This window comes from Lissotriton helveticus, chromosome 5_1 (genome assembly GCF_964261635.1).
Source record: "Lissotriton helveticus chromosome 5_1, aLisHel1.1, whole genome shotgun sequence".
Lineage (NCBI taxonomy): Eukaryota > Metazoa > Chordata > Amphibia > Caudata > Salamandridae > Lissotriton > Lissotriton helveticus.
Window position 1 is genome coordinate 2,099,216,632 of NC_136065.1, and position 19,368 is coordinate 2,099,235,999.

General features: G+C 45.3%; 2 protein-coding genes across 2 annotated transcripts in view; one reads left to right on the forward strand and one right to left on the reverse strand.

Annotated features, from left to right (window-relative positions):
- RALGPS1 (Ral GEF with PH domain and SH3 binding motif 1) overlaps window positions 1-19,368 on the forward strand; it is a 1,636,862-nt gene that overhangs the window by 732,874 nt on the left and 884,620 nt on the right. The window lies entirely within an intron of this gene.
- Window positions 1-19,368, reverse strand: part of ANGPTL2 (angiopoietin like 2) — a 99,699-nt gene that overhangs the window by 46,009 nt on the left and 34,322 nt on the right. The window contains exon 2 of the mRNA XM_078646108.1: window positions 14,870-15,737. Coding sequence (XP_078502234.1) covers window positions 14,870-15,695 — 826 coding nt within the window. The 5' untranslated portion in view covers window positions 15,696-15,737. The remainder of the gene's footprint in view (window positions 1-14,869; window positions 15,738-19,368) is intronic.

Below are 19,368 nucleotides of genomic sequence, written 5' to 3' on the forward strand. Positions count from 1 at the left end.
TTTTTTTTTATCCCGTGATGAGCCTAGCTGCTGCATTAAGTGTAGCCTTCAGAGGAGCAAGTGAGGTTTTTGGGAGGCCATCAAGGGTAGCACTACCATAGTCTAGTTTCGACAGCACCGGTGCATGAGTAGCAGTTGTGAGGTCAGCCGCAGGGAGGAAAGGTTTTAGTTTCATAGGAATATGCAGCTGATGGTTAGCTCCTCTAGTAATGGCGCTGATGTGTTTTTGCATGGAGAGCTCTGTGTCTAAAGTAATACCTAGTGATTTGGCAGAGTGGACAAGGTGTGTGGTGCGGTTGAAGGCAGAAAGAAGGGGGGGCCAGTCTTTGACGTTAGGGGAGGTAGCAAGCGATAACAAAAAATAGGGACCCCCAGACAAGGTGGCACAGAAAGATGTGTACTAGGGTTCTTAAAAAAGGAAGCCCGTTGTTTCTGCTTGGAAAACAGGACCCACAAGTGGTCAATTCTCTGTAACACCTCCAGTGAGTGTGGATCACTGGTTAGAGGAGGCAGACCCTGAAGCAGAGGTCAGACCCGGGACCAGGGTTCAATTCCCGACGCGGCAGGGTCTTGAGCCCAAATATCCACGGACTCGATAATCCTCGTTTCGGTGCCTACTTGAATCATGGGTTCACACTCTGCAGCTCTGGGCATTAGCCTGCTTAATCTCCACTACGCCCCCCCCCCCCCGTGGCGGGATGCCTGGCTTTCACCTTGGGGGAAGCCAGGACAGGTTCCCAAGGCAAGCGCCGAGATGCCTACGGGTAATCGAGCGCTATATAAGAACGCATAATAATAATAATAATAAGTGAGCGCTCACCAGAGTTAGCATTAACTGCTACTATGCAAGTAAATCTTTCTTGGGCTTCTAGTTCTATTTCATGAAATGCTACTGGTAAAAATAAAAATAAAGAATGCATTACACAGTCACATATGGTGATAATATCAAGCATTGAGCAATTAAGCGCCAACAAATACAAACACCCCTGCTACCTTCTACTGCCAACAAATTTAACTACAGCTGAGAAACTGTTTACTTGATTTAGCCAATATCACATGTTGAAATCTGATTAGGTGATGTGGCCCTCAGAGTATCACAGGGAAAGGGGGTGCAGCAGACATGCCCCCCGCTTGATGCTATGACGAAAGCGCCAAAGGGGCGCCTGGAGGTGGCCAAGCAGGAGTGCCTCAAATGCACCCTGTTTGCCCTTCTGGTCTCTCAAGCCTGCCCTTCAGTGGCATGCTTACAGAACTGCTCCAGCAGACAGTTGTGCTGCTCTGCCAAGGGCAGTAACCACAAGTGACTGCAACATGTTCCGGTTAAACTAAAACAGCTTCCCTATAAAAAAATACATGACTTTCAAATTAGCGAAGACATGAGATCCTTAGAAAGGTTTCCAGTGATTTATACAAACAGATGCCATTGGCTTCACACTTGGCACATCCCACTAAACACTACTTGTTGCATGAAATGACCACTCTGATCCTAAAATCGATTTTAGGCATTTCTTGTGCGTCTGCTTTGTCCTGGTGCGTGCAATTTAAAAGCTGTCTAAATCTTTTTTATATGATCTATTTCTCTTTGGTGACGGCGATATTTTTTTATTGCATTTCTTTGAAGCATGTAGGTTAGCTGGGACCCACCTCTCTCTGATACAGAGGGGAATGCAGCTGCAAATGACATATCTCGAGAAGTCCCAGGGCCTCTACCATGCTCCAGGAAGTTGTTCCTGCTCCAGGAAGTTGTTCTTCCTCCAGGCTCGAAAAAGATAAAGTGAAAACCCCTTTATCTGTATCAGCAATTCATTGTAAATTCCACTCCAAAGCATTACTACACGCGTTTTCCAGAAGTTATTCACTGCGGATATGCTAGTGATGTGAAATGGGAGTGAAATTGTATTTATTTATTTATTTATTTAGATTTGTATAGCGCCTTATCACCCAGGGGTCTCTAAGCGCTTGTCCAAGAGTACACACAGAGTATTCACAGGGCCATGGCGCCTTAGGAGGGGCCCCAGGCCTCCCGGAAGAGCACAGTTTTGAGCATCTTCCTGAAAGGTAACAGGCTTGGTTCTTTGCGCAGATGTATTGGCAAGTTGTTCCATGCCACTGGGATCGCATTTGAGAAGGCACGCCCACCCATAGTTGATAATCTGAAGCGGGGGCGGACTAGAAGAGTGGCGTCTGTTGAACGGAGAGCCCTACTAGGGACATATGGAACCAGACCCGCCTTGATATAACTTGGCGCATTTCCATATAGGGCTTTATGGGTGATACAGGGTCCCTTAAACATTACTCATTGTTTAATTGGCAGCCAGTGTAGCTTGCGCAACAAATGAGTAACATGTGTCCGCCTCGGTTTTTTGAGGATTAATCTAGCTGCATCATTCATGAGTGTTTGTAGCCTAGTCAACTGGTGCTGGGGAAGACCAGCATACAGCCAGTTGCCATAGTCTAAGCGTGACAAAATCATGGCTGATACGGCACTTCTCAGGGTAACCGGGGACAGAAGATGAGAGATTCTCCGGAGTTGTCTCAAAAGGCCAACACACGTTCCGACGACTGAAGATACTTGCTTTTCCAGCACAAAAAGGGCCGCTCTCAGTAAGGTGTCCCAGGTGCTACAGTTTATCAATTCGTGAGTGCAGGCATCTCACAAAATGTGAAATACTGGTCTCACACACCACCTGGTGTCATGCTTCATCATTGACCAGTCCTCGCCCTCTAAAAACTTGGTTTGGTTGAGGGCAGGCATACACCTGACGACAGGGATGCACTTCTAAACTATGTGGGGGTCCTTACAGACAAAAAGTGAGTTTAAAAAGCCATTACAGATGTCAAATCAATTTTAATGTTGCTGGCGTCTATATGGTGATTAAAACAGGGTGATTGGTGTGTTGGGGATTATATCGTCTCCCCACCGATATCAATGTGGTTGACATGTTTCTTCCAGATGGCCCATTAGGGTCCTTGGCATTCATCAGGACCTAGTGAAATAACTGCGGGCTCTACTCTTACCAGACTGTGGTGAGAGGGTTCCACTGTGTGGGGTGATCGTAATCACACTCCACTATGATGCCGTCTGTGTCTAAAGCCCTAATGTTGCGACAGATTGCCCCATAGGAGGGTGAGGGCAGGAGACCCCTTTGGGAATGCGTGATCCGTGGTACAATCTCAGCCTCTGCGCCCACATGTGTGCTCCTCCTCTCCTCGAGTGAAATGCTGTACACTATGTGGGCATGGATGTGGATTAGCCAGAATCCAGAAGTTTTGTTTTTTTTAAATGTATTTTACTGAGTTTTATATAGTGAGAACTTGACCCGAATCGGGTATCAGAGCGCTTTACCTAGCACAATTTGCATTACATGAGGACATATCCATTTTTTGTTAGGCACGGGGAGATTAAGTGATTTGCTCAGAATCACAGGATGTTCAGCGTCATTGCCGAGACTCAATCCCAGTTCCCCAGATTTGAGGTCGATCGCCCTAGCCGTTAGGCCAACTCCTCTCCCCAAGTGACATCACACACCCTTCGACCCAGCATCCATGCTATAATCTCCATCCACACCAAAGAGAGTCTGGATGCGGATGTTTTTGGCGTACCTCGACATAGGGAAGTCGTGGCATCGGCTAGGGTGCGTCAGAATCTCTGCATAAACATTAGGCAGGTTTGTGGCAGCAAGGATCTCTGAGGGACATGACAGGTAGGATGCTGGTGTGTAGTGTCACAGACACCTCCTGAACCCGGTCAGGTAAACAGGATCTGAACCAGTCTTGCACTGGGTTCCCCAATCCAATGGAGAGGGGTATAGCTATTATCGGAGAAGCCGGTGCAGTGCACCGGCATCCAGGAATGTGATAGCCCACTGCACTGCCGTTATGGCTTAAGCACTAGATACTGCTTATAAAGGTTGTCAGGGAAGGATGACAGAATATGATTAGAGATGATGTCATCAGAGTATTTATTGGAGAAGGATGCAGATTGGCTGGAGGGCCAATTAGTCCTCTCTCACTAGATGGCCTATTAATGTGTTCTTGCGTTGACTCAATAGCTGATAGGATAGTTGCCTGCCAGTCACCCACCCGTGTGCCAGTTTTACTAATGAGCTGTGGGCTTCATATCTTCCTCTCTTGCTTGTAGAGGATACTGCACGAATCCTGTGATGGCAGGGGCACCGTGAAGGGCCCTATGAGCTCTACTGTGTGAACTGCCTGTTGTGTCATTTGTCTTGAGGTGGGCTCACACACTGACATTGATTGTTGTCTAGTTCCTTCATCCCAGGAGAATCTCTTATTTTCATGTTGTTGCCCGAGTTTGATCTCGGTCAACCTAAGAGCTGGAAAGGAGGAGGTTAGACCGAGCCGCCTGCAGGCCATGTCACTCAACAGACGGATCAAGAACAACTTGGCGGTACTCTTCCACCTGTACAGTCTGATTTCTGTTCGATTTGTCCTAAATGAGTCTTGGTAAAGCGGTTTCTTCCACACTCCCTTAGAACCAGAATGAGTATGCTCTCCATGGGCTGGACTGTTCCCATGAGGCACAGGGTCAGACTGATTTGCATGTGGCCGTGTCTGAACTGGGGTGGAGGAGTGAGCGAAAGAATGATGATGGATTAAACCCAGATCAGTCGATTGGGGGTGAGCGCTTGCAATGTTCAACACTCAGTCCATCATCCCCTTTGGTTTTGCTTTACTCTCCTTCTACCAGGTTTAGAAGTTTGGGTGTTTACGGACTGTACAGGTTGCAAAAGCAGCTATTAATCATTTCCCCAAGTGGACAGCGCTGTGTATTCTCATTAAAGGAACCTTTAGTGTGTGCTAACTATGTTCTTTGTCATTGAAAGTGAGTTTCTCTGCTGGCTCATCTGTGGCACACTGCAGAGGGGATGGATTGTGATCACAGTGTCAATAGCCATCACCCCTCTGTAACATCACTGATGAAGATGTTCCAAAGATCTCAAGGGGCGCTTCACCAGAGAAGGCAGAACCTACCTCCTCTGCGACGTGCAGATAGTTCCAACCACCACCATGAGACCGCTGCAGTATTCTTTCCTTCAGGTCTAACAACCTGGAAGGTTAGGGAGTTATGCTTACTCACAACGTCAATTTTCTCAGCCGGATTAGAAAGAGGATCCACCAATGTGGGCTCCGTGCTCTCCGGTTCCACGCTGAGGTCGGCTTGCTATGCTTCGTGTCCAGGATCCATCTATGTTGTCAACCCTCATTCCTGGCTCCAGTTCTCTAGCTCATAGTGAGTTCAAAGATGGCCAGTTCTATTTTTGGGCTCTGGGTTGCAGGCGCTACATCTGTCTCCGGTTTGTTGCACTCTTAGTCTGCACTCCATGATGTCAGCCACTATTTCTGGGTGACTGTTCTCCAGCTCACAGTAACCTCAGGGATGTCAGGCTCTATATCTGGCCTCTGGGTTGTCTTCCTCTATTTCAGGGCTCTAGCTACTAATGGCTCTGTATTTGAGCTCTGGGTTGTCAATCCTGGGTCTGTATTTTCCTTATGTGTCTTGGTTTGTATTACCACGTCCGGACTGGCTGTAGCAGGCACCAGGCGTTTCCTCAGTGGACCAGAGGGGTGGGGCTGGTTTTGTCACTGCCCATGTGTCTGTATATCTGAGATCCGGGTTGTTATGGCTCTGTATCTGGGTTGTCAATCTTTGCTCTGGTTTTTCCTGCTCTGTATCGGGGCTTCGGGCTTTCTTGCTCTATGTCCAGGCTCTGCTTTGTCTTGATCTATATCAGAGCTCTGGATTCTCCAGCTTTGCATCTGGGCTCTGGGCTGTCATGCTCAACAACCGGGCTGTAGTTTGTCAGCGCTCTCATGCTCCAAAGCTGGGTGGGCTTGTGGTTTACTTCAGCTCATACCTTGACTCCAGTGTCAAGCTCTCGATATGGGCTCATTATTAAACCCTACGGGCCTCATTTATGAAAAGTGGCGCATCGCTGCGTGAAAACAGCGATGCGCCACTTTTCATTGCGCCCTCCTTGCGACACCAATGATGCGTCATATTTACAGTATGACGCATCATGGCGCAAGGAGTTACAGATACGTCAGTATTTCTGATGTATCTGTATGGCGCAAAAGTGGCGCATTGTTGGAGTGTGTCACAAAAGTGACGCAACTCCAGCAATGCGTCCTTTTCACATGGGGCAAAATCCCCATGTGAAAGGGCCTGCGTCAGTCTTACGCCTGCTGTGAGGCAGGCGTAAGAAATTGACGCATTTGCATCCTAGAAGTGGCGCCGTGAAACCTCATAGATTTCACTGCGTCACTTCTACGACCCTTCCTTACGTCAATACGCCCCCCCTTGCATACATTATACCTGGCGCAGGTATAATGTGGCGCAGGGGTTTACAAAGTGACGCATCTACCTAGATGTGGCACTTTGTAAATATTAGAACAGAAGGACCAAGGCAGCAGACCAGTTCAAGCAATACGGATCATTTAGTTTCTAAATTCGAAATGGTGCAAACTCTTCCAACATCCGCTGCCGTGGGATGTGAAAAAGGACTAGAAGACCAAAAACAGAATGGAAGGTGCACTCAAATGAAGTCAATATCAGCAGTAGTTTATACGTAAATTCTTCTTTATTCAAAAAATATATTTTCATGAAGCATAGGCACAGCCAACGCGTTTCGTTCCTCTTTTTGCCTTTTGGGAACTTCGTCAGGGCGAGTAATGGTAAAGTTTGGGAGCTGGACTTGATAGTCGAAGTGAATATGGATCAACGCAATAGTCTGTATCGTCATGAGGAAGTATCCTTAATGACTGACTAAATTGAGCCTTGTAAATCGTCGTCTTAAGTTGTTTCTTATTAATATTATGGAGTCCAGGTCCGAAAACTAATAACAGTCCCAAAGCAGGGTTAGCATAAAGTTTAACCTTGATCATAGAATCTTCATGGAGGTTCAAATATGAAACCAGCGCTGTATGTAATCGTACTCCCACGTAGGGGACCTCCAAGGTTTCGTAAGCAATAGTACACTTCGCCCGCCAAAGGTCCAGTAGTGACCCAATTCGAAGTGGAAATTTGCGGAGAGCAGCACCTTTGATAGGGTGTCAGCTCCTAGAATCTCGGTGAGCGCGGCGTTCAGCCTTTGTAAATATGAAGCAACAAGGTGCATTTTTTACGCCACTGGTGCGTCACAATAAGTGACGCACCGGCGGCGTAAAAGTGACGCACAGCCTCATAAATGAGGCCCTACGTGTTTAATCCCCAGAATTCTGCTGCTGCTCTCCGTACAGATCACATAATCTAACTAGAAAAATCCAGAGCTTTGTAACTCACTGTCAATAGGAGCATCTTTCTTTGAAGTCCCGGAGATTCCTTCCTAGGCATTCTGTCTCCTTCTTTTTCATGCTTCGTAAACTGTTGCATGCATGAATAAATGGGCGTCCATCGTCCCCTTTAGGTACCCTAGCAACAGTGTCTCTCGTGACCCCCAGCCGTGCCCCCGGAGTCTCTCTAAAGCGCTTCCAGCTTCGCCTCATCAGCTGGTTTATGTCCTCGCATCCTTCCCCTCAGCAGCTCTGGAATGCTGCATCTCTGGAATGCCGCTGCCCTGGAATGCTGCCGTTCTCGTGTGGTGGTTACATTTGTCTGTGTGCTGCTGCTTCCAGCTGTCTGAAGGGCCAATGGGCTGATAACATTCCAGCCGCGCGCTCCCACCCCATTACAACAGCAGGGAATGTTGGTATTTTCACAGCGCTGTGCCCCCTCAGCACGTGCGTGCAGGCGCTTTACGGTGAGTTCGTGTTTACTGCCTGACCCACAAGCAATCACAGACGGCAGTGTTAGTGAGGCAGGGAGCAGGTGAAGCGAGAGGGAACCAGTGGCACAGGCTGGATGGACACCCATCGCCTAAATCTTCAAAGGAAGCGTTAGCATATAGCGCCTAACCCCACAGCTGTTTCCATTTCCAAGCACTGTTAATAACAATCATCACTGTCTCCTCAGTGTAATGCTGCTCAGATTCCAGACTTTTGGAAGATGAGAGGCTTGGTTGGCCCCACTAAGCGTATTATTTGTTCTAGTATCTTCAAGTGTGGGAGCCATGTGTGGGGGGACTGAGTTCAGCCACAGCTGTGCAGGAGCGGTCAACCAAGATGGTCACTCTCTTTACTTCCGGCTGGTGACACTGCATTGGGTTCAGCTGTGGGCGCGCGTCGGGATGAGACATCCCTCTGCCGGGGCAGGTTAGGACAGTGTTCTGCACTGTCTGGCTCTGATCTCTAAGAGAAGACTCTTTCCTATGACCTCTGTAGGTTTACTGTACAGATTTCAGCCCTATAGCTTTCTTACTTTGGTCTCATCTCTGTCTGATGTGCTCTGGCCATCACCTGGTCTTAAAACCGGCCACATCTCAACCCTGGGGGTGACTGATGGACAGGACTTGTCACTGATCGGCCACCTCACACCAGCCCTGCTGCCAGGGTTATTAGTCCTTGCATTATTTGCAGGACATCAGACAGCTGTGCCTTCTCTTCGCACGCTGTGATTTGGACAATATTTGACATCCGTTCGCAGAGCCTGAGTATACTCACCTGGGACCTATGAGCGCACACAGTACTATCCTCGCCTAGGACACCCTCAAACCTGCATGTCCGCTTGCCTGGACCAATAAGCTTCCCTCGCCATTTTGGGTCTTTTGGTTGCATGGATCAACCCTCATCTTCAATTTCCAACCTCAGATCTGGAGCCGGGCAGTGTTTATATTTCAGATCTCGTGTGTGGATGGCTTTGCATAAGTGCCACAGTCTGTCACCATGTTCCCTCTCCAACAGGAGCCATGACCAAGATTTCTAAACAGGAGTGTGTGAGCACAAGGCCTCATTAAATACCCCCACAGCCCATGGGCATTGTCAATGGTAAACCTGTTACAGACAATTCCTCGTTCAGTGTATCAGTGACTGTTGAGGCACCCGTGTGAATGCCACCTGGAAAGGGCAGCAAAGGTGGACCCATCAGATAACCCCCCACAGATAAATCTAGAGGTGTCTAAAATGATAGCTCTACTGATGACATTATGCACAGGTGACACTCTTTGCAACACTGCAGAATTCCAAAGTTTGTCAACTTCACCTGTGGAAAAAATGTTCCACCCAAACAATTTGAAGGATATTTCTTTGGCAATTTTCTTAAGCTAGAAAATTCTTCCATAGGATTATTTGAGAAGTCTATTTTCTACAAAACTTACTTTTTTACAGGAATTTTGCACTGTTCTTTAATGTTCACAATTTGGAAAAAATTGACAAAATTGCCAAATGCCAAGTCTGCCTAATCCTAATCACAAAAGAGCTGTAACAAAGATATCTCCTAGCATAAAGTAGAACATTAACGCAAAGTATTTTTAAATGTACTTGTCAAACAATGCAGTAAGTACCAGGGTGTAGTTTACTGAAAGTTTGGCAAAAACCAAAGTACAGCTGTCTGTATTTCTAAACTCGCTGACATTTATTGGGCATCGGAAATATCCCTTGTACACAACGACATTTTACCCATCTAGCCAGGAGCTTTAAACTAACCCACAAATACATGTTTTGCAGGTCAGTGAATGGGGGAGGAAGTACACATCAAAGATAGCCTTCCCTCTGGTTGTCAGTTTTTGTTTGAATGCAAAGAAAAGAAAATGTTTATCTTCGCAACACACAATTGACGTAAGGCAACCTTAGACCTTTATATCTAATATTAAATGTATATCAATTGAGCATTGGAATTCCAAGACAATTGGGATTTGTTTATTACTTTAAACACCAAGACATATGCATTGTTACATGCTCTTAAAAAAGCATTACGGGAAATCGGTGCACTGAATTTTTTATTTGAAAAAAGGGATAGTATTTTTAATACAGATAACAAATGTTTACCTAATGTGCCCAAAGAGTAAAAATCCATAATATTTTTGTGAGGTACCTTCTGATTATGTAACTAGCCTTGTCAAATTTAATTGCTAGATGTAAAGTTTTGTTTAAAATAAAACTTGATGAATGAGAGCAAGGGAAGAATGTGAAAGGGTATTTTTATTGGCCATTTATAATGCACATAAAATTAGATCCAGTAAGTTGTCGCGCCCAGTCTCGCTCAGCCAGTGAAATGTGAGACGCGGGTCAGTAGCAGGTTTTATTAGAGCCTGGATACCAGTCACAAGTTTAGAATCGGGGTAAGTCAAATCCCACGTTCTTGCGGTAGCGTGACTTTAAAATGGCAGAGAATTCTTCTACTTCGCTATTTTTAATTACATTTTAAGGTGTCTGATATAACGAGTCGTGATTATGCAGATCAAAACATATAGATGCATTTTCAGACTTGGTCTACAACATTGATAAATTTGTTGATTTTTCTGTTGCCCTTGTTTTTAGCAGCTAGGGCAGTACCAGTGAAGTTGCCATGTCTTAGATAGAGATAGCGGGATATGCCTGGGTGCGAATACAAATATCACAGATGAACAGGTGGCGACTCCGAGTTCTTTGACCGAATAAAATTTGCTTTGACTTGACTCCGAGTTCATATCCCGTTGCGAGCTGCCGCGGCGACTGCGAGTTCATCTCCGTTGCAAGCTGCCGAGAGATCACTTGTTCCAAACAAGTAAAGTGAGGTACACATAGTTCTTAAGAGCCTCAACAGCTAACTCCATCTCTTCCTTAATCTTTTGTAATTTCATGAAATCTTGTACAATGGAACTATTTATCCAAAAGTGCCTCTGGAGAGTCGCAGTGGATTCTGCCCTCAGTGCTGTGTGTCATAGGGTAGTCATTTCTCTTCAATCATTGATAATAGGCAAAATTAACTGAAATCCAGCACGGTTGACACATCCTTACAAGCGCTATACAAGGAGAGCCACTCCCTCGAGTAACAACAATCCCTAGTATTGAAGTCTCGAGATGCACTCAAGTTTACAATGTGTTCTGGAGAACTGGCCAAAATAATTTTCAATTTGTAGAAACTGATTTGTGCAGCTTTTTCTTGAAGTGAAGTTTCCAAATCCTGAAAGGTATCCACTTAAGAGACATCTGACCTCAGAATAGGGCATCTTATCTCATTCTGCAGACTAGTTTGGAACCCCTGTTGCATTTTACGTCGAACCCCCATGCCTTCAAACAACGCTATGATTGGAATGAAGAGAAAAAAAATCCTAAACCCCTGCCCCACTCATGGAAACCTCATTGTGAAGGATGCATAAACAGGACACTCAGTACTTAGAATAAAGTTTTAGGAAAATGATATGGAACTCGCCGAATCAGCTGCCTTTAGCTCTTACCAGTGAAAATAAGATACATGAGAAAAACTGAATGTTGGCTCAGGTGTCCATGGCGATGTAGTTAAGGGAAGACAAATGAAAGGTTCACATATCCAAGAATTGTGCTGATTACCGTGCATATGTTTGGGTGGACAGGCTGTCTTGATTCTGTTGGACCTGTCGGCGGCTTTCGACACGGTCGATCATGTAACTCTGATCGGCCGTGTCGAGGCCATCGGCATTAAACATAGAGCTAGGGAACTCATTGCATCATTCTTGGCTGATCGTAGACAAGCTGTCAAGTTGGGCACTTTTACTTCACCTACTTTCAGCCTTCCCTGTGGAGTGCCTCAGGGTTCCTCGCTAAGTCCGACCCTTTTCAATATCTATGTTTCGGACTTAGCGAGGGTAATAAAAGAGTATAACATCAATTTGACAACATATGCTGACGATACTCAGTTGGTGTTATCTATACACAAAGACGGACCCACGGTTGCAGCAAATTTTAAGAATGGTATGAGGGCCATTAGCAGTTGGATGGCTTCCAACTGCTTAAAACTTAATTCATCCAAGACGGAGGTTATGCTGTTCGGAAATATTCAACCTTTGTGGTCCCCTTCATGGTGGCCTGAGGAACTGGGAACTCCGCCTCAACTTGCTAGTAAAGTCAGAAATTTGGGAGTGATATTTGACAACAAGCTCCTGTTCCATCATCATGCGAATGCGGTAGTTTCATCTTCCTTTAACATCTTAAGGAAAATAAAGAAACTTTTACCGTATCTTCCCATAGCTTTGGGAAAAACACTTATTTCCACACTGGTGTTCTCTCGCACTGACTACTGCAATGCCCTCTTCCTCAATGCTCAAAAAAAGGTTATTTCCAAACTGCAACTAGTACAAAATGCCTCCGCCAGAGTGCTATTGGGCATTCCCAAATACAGCTCTGTTTCTCGACACCTAGACCAACTGCACTGGCTTCCAGTCAGAAGTCGTACGAAGTTTAAGACCCTATGCATTGTCTACAAGGCAATAAACAACACGGGCCCTAGATTTCTGAGGAGTTCCTTTAAACCTTTGGCAACCCCTAGAACGTTACGCTCTAATACGGCTCACATGCTTCAGATTCCTAGAACAAGGACAGTGACTTGGGGAGATAGATGTTTCACCATAGCAGCTGCGAAATTGTGGAACTCCCTTCCCCTCAATATAAAGATTAGTCCATCATTGATTGTCTTCAGAAAGCAGCTAAAGACTTGGCTGTTTTCCCAATGACATCTTTTATACATCACTTTTATTCATTGTCTCAACGTTTAATCACTGGCTAATTAGTTTTAGTCCTTAGCGCCGAGACACCCACGGGTAATTGCAGCGCTTTAAAAATTGCAAAAAATAAATAAATAAATAAATATGTTTGCAGCACACACGGTATCTCTGGGGCAGTGGTTTGTGAATAGAGGCCATTGAGAAGCGAGGTAGGGAAATGGCTTTGGTGTTCCCTGAGTGCCAACAACTAAAACTTATCTGAAGGGGGCTTGATAACATGTATGAAGGGTCTGATAACATGATTAGGTTCAAGTGCACAGACGTGGGTAGGCGGAAGTCGCAAAGCAGCACAGGCGACTCCACGAAGGAAGGCATTATTTTAAATGGCTAGTTGGACTTTGGTGCCGCCATTTTTCCTTTGTAGTTGGTTGTAACTATTTACTAGAAGTTCTGGTGTGTTGCTATGTGAGTGGGTGTTATATGTGCTGCAGACTCGGACTTAGTTAATATCTGGCTATGTTTGAAATTACCACAAGTATATAGATAGGTATATTCACTTAAAAACAAAGGTGAAAGTGAAGTTATAACGGGCTTCTTTAGCTTTGCTCATAACACCTGAAGTATGACTAAAAACAAACCTCAAAACCTCACTATAAAAACACAGTGCAGGTATGGTTACAAAACTAAACCTAAAAAAAACCTGACATCCACCAGTTATGGTTCAGTAAACTAACCATAAGGCGCATGCCTGTCATGCACTGCTTATGACCTCTCATATGACATCACTTATGACGTTAAATGACATTATTACATATGGATGTGTATATTTAGAGAGAAAATAAATCATGTTTGTTCTCTCTTTCTATGAGTTCCTAATGATGTAAAGTGACTGGCCCTTTCCGTCAAAATATTTGTTCTTCCAGGGAAACAAACTATAATTTAAGAGACTCTCTGCACTTATCTTTGAAGGCTCGCCACTATGTGTAATGTACTAACACTCTAATGCTAGGCCTTTCAATTGGATTTAATTGGTGTGCTTTCAATTTACACCTTTCAGCCATGGTCACAAGTCAACAACATGTTAATGTGCCCTTCCTGGAGGGAGAACTAGAGCAGACAAAGACCGTCCCTTGAGGCACACAAGTGATACAATAATGAGCCAGGAGCATTTGTATAGTAACGAATATATTAACACCAGTCCATCTAGAGCAATGCATTAGAATAAACCCTGCAAGAGACAGTACCCAGGACATATTTCAGTGCCATGTTCAATGTAGCAAAATAGCTTGTCATCTTTTTTATTTACCCAACAAAGGCAACATGAATATAATTTTTCAACGAGTAGAGTATTGGGTACGCTTCATATATAATATATTCTTCAATGCAATGTTGTGCATTATCAACTTCTGTGATTGTAGTACGTCTTTCTCACTATGTAAAATAATTTTTCAAGGATCTGTGCTTCACTGTTGAATACCTATTATACCCTATTGCATTAGTCATTATTTGTCCAAAAATAAATTAATGCAGTTGTTTATAGCAGGTATCACCTAAAAAAGAATCCATCACCTCTGAGACCTGTGTAGGAAAGTACTGTTCTACATAAAGGGGAATAATTACAAATGCATGTTGTAGTATGTAAAATAGTACTTCTGTAGTATCTGTGTGTGCTCTTACATGCCCTTGTGAATTAACCTTAAGAAATCTAAAATGGGAATATTCAGGAAATATTCATATACAATTACTATAAATCCAAAGGACGGTGCCCTCTTTGCAGTTTCACTAAGCGGGCCGCTCACAAAGGCATGTAAGAGTCAGTAAAAGAGTACTCCTGAATACTACTGGTAATCATAAATACTTTTGGGAATCAGCCTCAAGTGCCGATTGTGGACACATGTGTCTATGCTTAACCGCATGCACGCTAGCGGTTTTCCCGCTGTGCGCTGCGTTTTTTCAAAACCCGCGGTTCATGACGAGCTGAGCTCGTCATGAGCGTACGATCGTCGTAACTCATGACGAGCCGAGCTCGTCATGAGCGCCGAAGGGGTTAATGTACCTTAGGTGGGCAATGTGATTTCCTGCATTCACACAGCTTGAAACTCTGCACTTGACAAAGAAGGACCAAGCACACCTGCTTCATTCGAGGACACCTTAGTTTCACTTTGCCCACCCAACCTGTTCCCCGTCCAGCATGGTCCAAACATCAGGATGCAGGGAATTTAGAGCTGCTAGAGAATCATAAAGTGGCATCAACAATCAGCAGTGCCGCAGCACACAGCCTCTGCATCTGAGCAGCTTTGTAGTTTGTGTAGCTGGAGCAGTTAAAAAAGTAATTCAATGATAATGGGACTCACCTGATGGTTTATCCGTTGACAGTGGTCCACTGGTGACCGAAGGCATGGTGGGTAGAGGAGGAGGCAACGCCTTCAAGTTCTGGTCCCCTTGGATCTCATTGGTGGAGATCTGGTTGATGATGCGGTTGTAGTTGGGAGGTTGGTAGGGTTTGTTTGGTTGCTGCGGTGTTTGCGGTATGGGTTTGACCGCAGGCAGCCTCTGGCAGTGCTCTTCCAGTTGGGCGATGATGGTGGACTGATTGCTTGCTAAGTTTGCCAGGTGCTGATATTTGTGCTCCAGATCCTTGTACTTGGTGGTGAGTTGCATCATCTCCGCCGTCTGGTTCAACACTTTGTTCTCCAGTTGGGAGAGTTCCAAGGCGTTGTCCCGTTTTCGGATGATTTCGTGGAGGAGCTGCATGTAGAGCTGCGTTACTCTAGAATTCATGTTGCGGCTTTCCTTCCGCAGCAGCTTCACCTCATTGACGATCCCCCCGTCGACTTCGACCAGCTGCTGCAAGGCCTCGATCTGCCGCTTCTGCTTCAGAAGCTCATTGTTCAGCAGATCGATTTCTTGCTTATTCACCCTGTTTTCGGGCACGCTATCCGCCTCCTTAGAATTCACGCAAATTGCCCCCGTTACTTTCTGCTGCGGCACGATAAAAGTATAGGTGCACTTGTCCTGCGCGTCAACCGCCCGTTTGTACCTGTTCATGTATATAAATTCCTGCTCGCTGCCCCCATCGCTGTTCTCGAATTCCTCCGCCTTCCCCGCCCTTACCCCGCCTACAGCAAGTAGCAGTAAAAGAAGTAACCGAACTTTGCTCATGGTCCTTTTAATATTCATTATCCAATTTGTTTCCTGGGATAAATTTACATCTGTGAAAATCTGAAAAAGAAAAAGAGAATAACAATGAGTACACTCCATAAAGGATTCCACTCTCTGACAAGAAAAGGTCTAAATATATGTTCATGAAGCATTTTCCTACAGATTCTCTTTTTCCCTGGTCAATTTCTACAGGTTCTTCTCTTCTTCATATCTCCTTTACTCACCCCAGGCCTCAACTTACTGCTATGATCTCCCAATTAACACTTCTGATTTTCTTCCCTCTTCTATCCTTCCATTTCTCTATTCAATCCAACTAACAGACTCCCATGTCCTCCACTCGAAATAACTTGTACCTCTCTATACTAATACTATACTCATATTTCCTTATACTAATCCATCACCAATCCTATTGGGTTCTGGAGTAGCATGCTACTCGCCGAATAGCACTTCGATGCATCATGAGGGGTAGTAAGCGCTATATAAACACAATTACAATGTATAAGACCATTTTTGGGGTGTATATGTTTTTTTTACACTTGCGAAGATTTGTGATTTGAAACTCCCCATAGTTTATGAATTTCTCTAGCTAAAATTCTCATTTTTTCCATGTAAATGTATCTTTGCGCATTGCAGGGATATTTTCTCTACCTTATGATACCATATTCACTGTAATAAAACTCTAAAAAATGTGAACTATATGCAGACCTTTTCTCTGCAAGTCTTTCTTTTGTGGTGTAAATGGTTGCAAACAAGTCACGATTTTTCCGCAAATTAGGGAAAGTGTGAATCATTGCAATTTGGTGACATTTGCAGAGATTTTGCATAGACTTTATGATTTCAGGTGCTTTTGCAGCAGAGCAGTGCATGGGAGACAGCAGCGCCAAGGTAGGGTCCTGAACTGAAGGGCAAGCACAGTATTGTTAAGGCTGCCACACCAAGTTCATCTTCCAAGGGAGACTTCCTTCAGTCTGGAGTTCAGCACTTTACCTGAACCGCCTGGCTGTCTTCATCCCCAAGACCTGATGGGGTCTTTACAAAGGGCTCAGTTGCAGAACTCTCATGTTGTTCTTTCTAGGATGTGAGTAGTTGTCTGCTCAGTGGTATATTCTTTGTGCTGCTCTCTGTGCCACAGCTAACCTATTTGTGTGAAGAAGCATTCACTGCTTCCATCTGGGCCGGTAGAGTGCTGTAACTGTGCTGTGCCTGTTATGGAAGCTTGCACTGGTGATGTATATTCTGTACCTGTTGTGCATGTGCGAGGGAAGCTTGCACTGCTTCTGTCTGTGCTGGTGTAGTGCTGTGACTGTCCTGTACCTGTGAGGAGAACATAAACCGGTTATGCATATACTGTACCTCTTGTGCTTGTGTGAGGGAAGCTTGCACTGTACCTGTCTTGTACCTGTGAAGGGAGCTTGCACTGGTTATGCAAACACTGTATCTGTTGTGCTTGCGTGAGGGAAGCGAGCACTGCTCCTATCTTGGCAGTGTCAATTGCTCGCACTGGTTATGCATACACTGTATCTGTTGTGCATGTGTGAGGGAAGCTTGCACTGTACCTGTCTTGTACCTGTGAAGGGAGTTTGTAATGGGTATGCATATACTGTACCTCTTGTGCATGCGTGAGGGAAGCCTGCACTGCTTCCATCTGTGCAGGTATAGTGACGTAACTGTCTTGTACCTGTAAGGGGAACTTGCACTGGTTATGCATACACTGTATCTGTTGTGCATGTGTGAAGGAAGCGAGCACTGCCACTCTCTGGGCAGTGCGTATTCTATATTGAGAGGCTTGCACTGGTTATGCATACACTGTATCTGTTGTGCATGTGAGGGAAGCTTGCACTGCTACTCTCTGGGCAGTGTCATTTCTTATATTGAGAAACTTGCACTGGCTATGCATACACTGTATCTGTTGTGCATGTGTGAGGGAAGCGAGCACTGCACTCTCTGGGCAGTGTCATTTCTTACATTGAGAAGCTTGCACTGGTGCTGCTGATGCTGGGTCTGTGCTGTGTGTGATAGTGAAGCTTGGTCATATATTTGCACAATATAAAATCCCAAACAAATGGATTTTCCGGGGCTTGTTTCACAGTTTCAAATGCAAGAACCCTCTGCAGATAATCTCATCACCAAACAAAGCATCTGTGGAGCAGTCATGCCAGACTCAACTCCACTGTACAAGTGGCAACCTGGTGGTGGAGCACATACAATTATAATTGGGGTACGGTGAGCCCTCGCATCCCTGGGACCCTCAACCACTTCACCGCTGCCTGCAATAATGAAAGATCCCCCCCACCCCCCGGCCAGAAGTCCATCTTCTTCCCACAGACCTGGGCTTACAAGGCTTCTATAGTTTAGCTACAAATCATAACAGCTTTAATATTAGCATCTTAAGGCTACCCTACGCTGCCCTGTCCATGCCCCCCTGGCTGCACAGATACCTGGTCCCATCTCCTCGCCTCTGCATGCAGGTGGTAAACAGGAGCAGAGAATGGTCCATTAATGTTGCCGGAATCAGAAATCTATACGCAAAAAGGCCCTGTAACATTGGGCCAGGATATTATTCCCCATTCCAGCTTCATTCACTTGTAATTGCAGTAAATAGTTATGAAGATACTGTCTGGAGTGTGAGATCTGAAGAGCCTTTATATCTGGGGCAGTGATCTGAAAGAAGACAACAAGCAGAGCGACACTGGGGTTAATAATAGGGGTGGGTGGAATTTGCAAAATTCACTTTCGCAAATTATTGCAAAAATTTCAAACATCTCCACAAACACGCGGAAATATCGCGAAGACGCAGAAGTTTTTTTTCCCCCGGCTGTGTGCGATATTTTCTGTGTGATCATGTTGAAAAATGTCTCGCCAACTTGCCCATGCGGTCGCCATCTTGTTTTCACTTGTCCTGCCCGCTCGCAATGCTTGTTTCCTGTTCGGGGTCTTGAATGACGTGTTCGCGATCGCAAACTCACGCGGGATAGTGCGACCGGCTACCAACAATCCAACATAGGAAAACTCGTCGGCGAACGCAGGGACGCTAGCGCGCGCACGCGAGATTGCATTTTTAAAGCGCGAACTAGAAAAAACTTCCGTTTCGCAGCAGATTGCAAACGTTTTGACATTTTTGTGCTCTCCGCGGAACGCGAAAATGTCAAATTATCGTAATTTCTGCTTCAGGCCTAGTTAATAAGGGGCATTAAGTAGTCCCCAACACATCCTTCATGCCTGTCTTCTGCCCATCAGCTCTGAGTTCCATCCGCTCACTTGAAGAGGTAGGAGGGTTGGTAGGAACATTGCCCCAGGGTAGCAACTACCTTGACCAGGCCCCCACTGGCATCTATTGCCCCATATGCACCACAGTGAAGGCTCTCTCATTCTCATGCCAAAGTCCAACTGTTGGCCACAAAAGCTAGGATTGTGGAGTGAAGAGTGGCAGTTTTGGGAGTCAGTAGCCTTCATGGCTGGGGGACCGCCCTGTGTTGCCCCATTACTAGGTCTGCTTTGCAGATGAGAAGAGAACTTGGATACAATGTTTACTCCCGCTGTGTTCCCTTGTTGATTTTTATAATTGGATCTTATTATTAATCCCTCTGTAAATGACTTCACTCATAAGCCTATATAAATAAAACACTGCTTTTCGTCCAACAACATTAGTAACTGCTAGGCAACGCTGTTTTGAATTCGTGGCTCCCTAAAG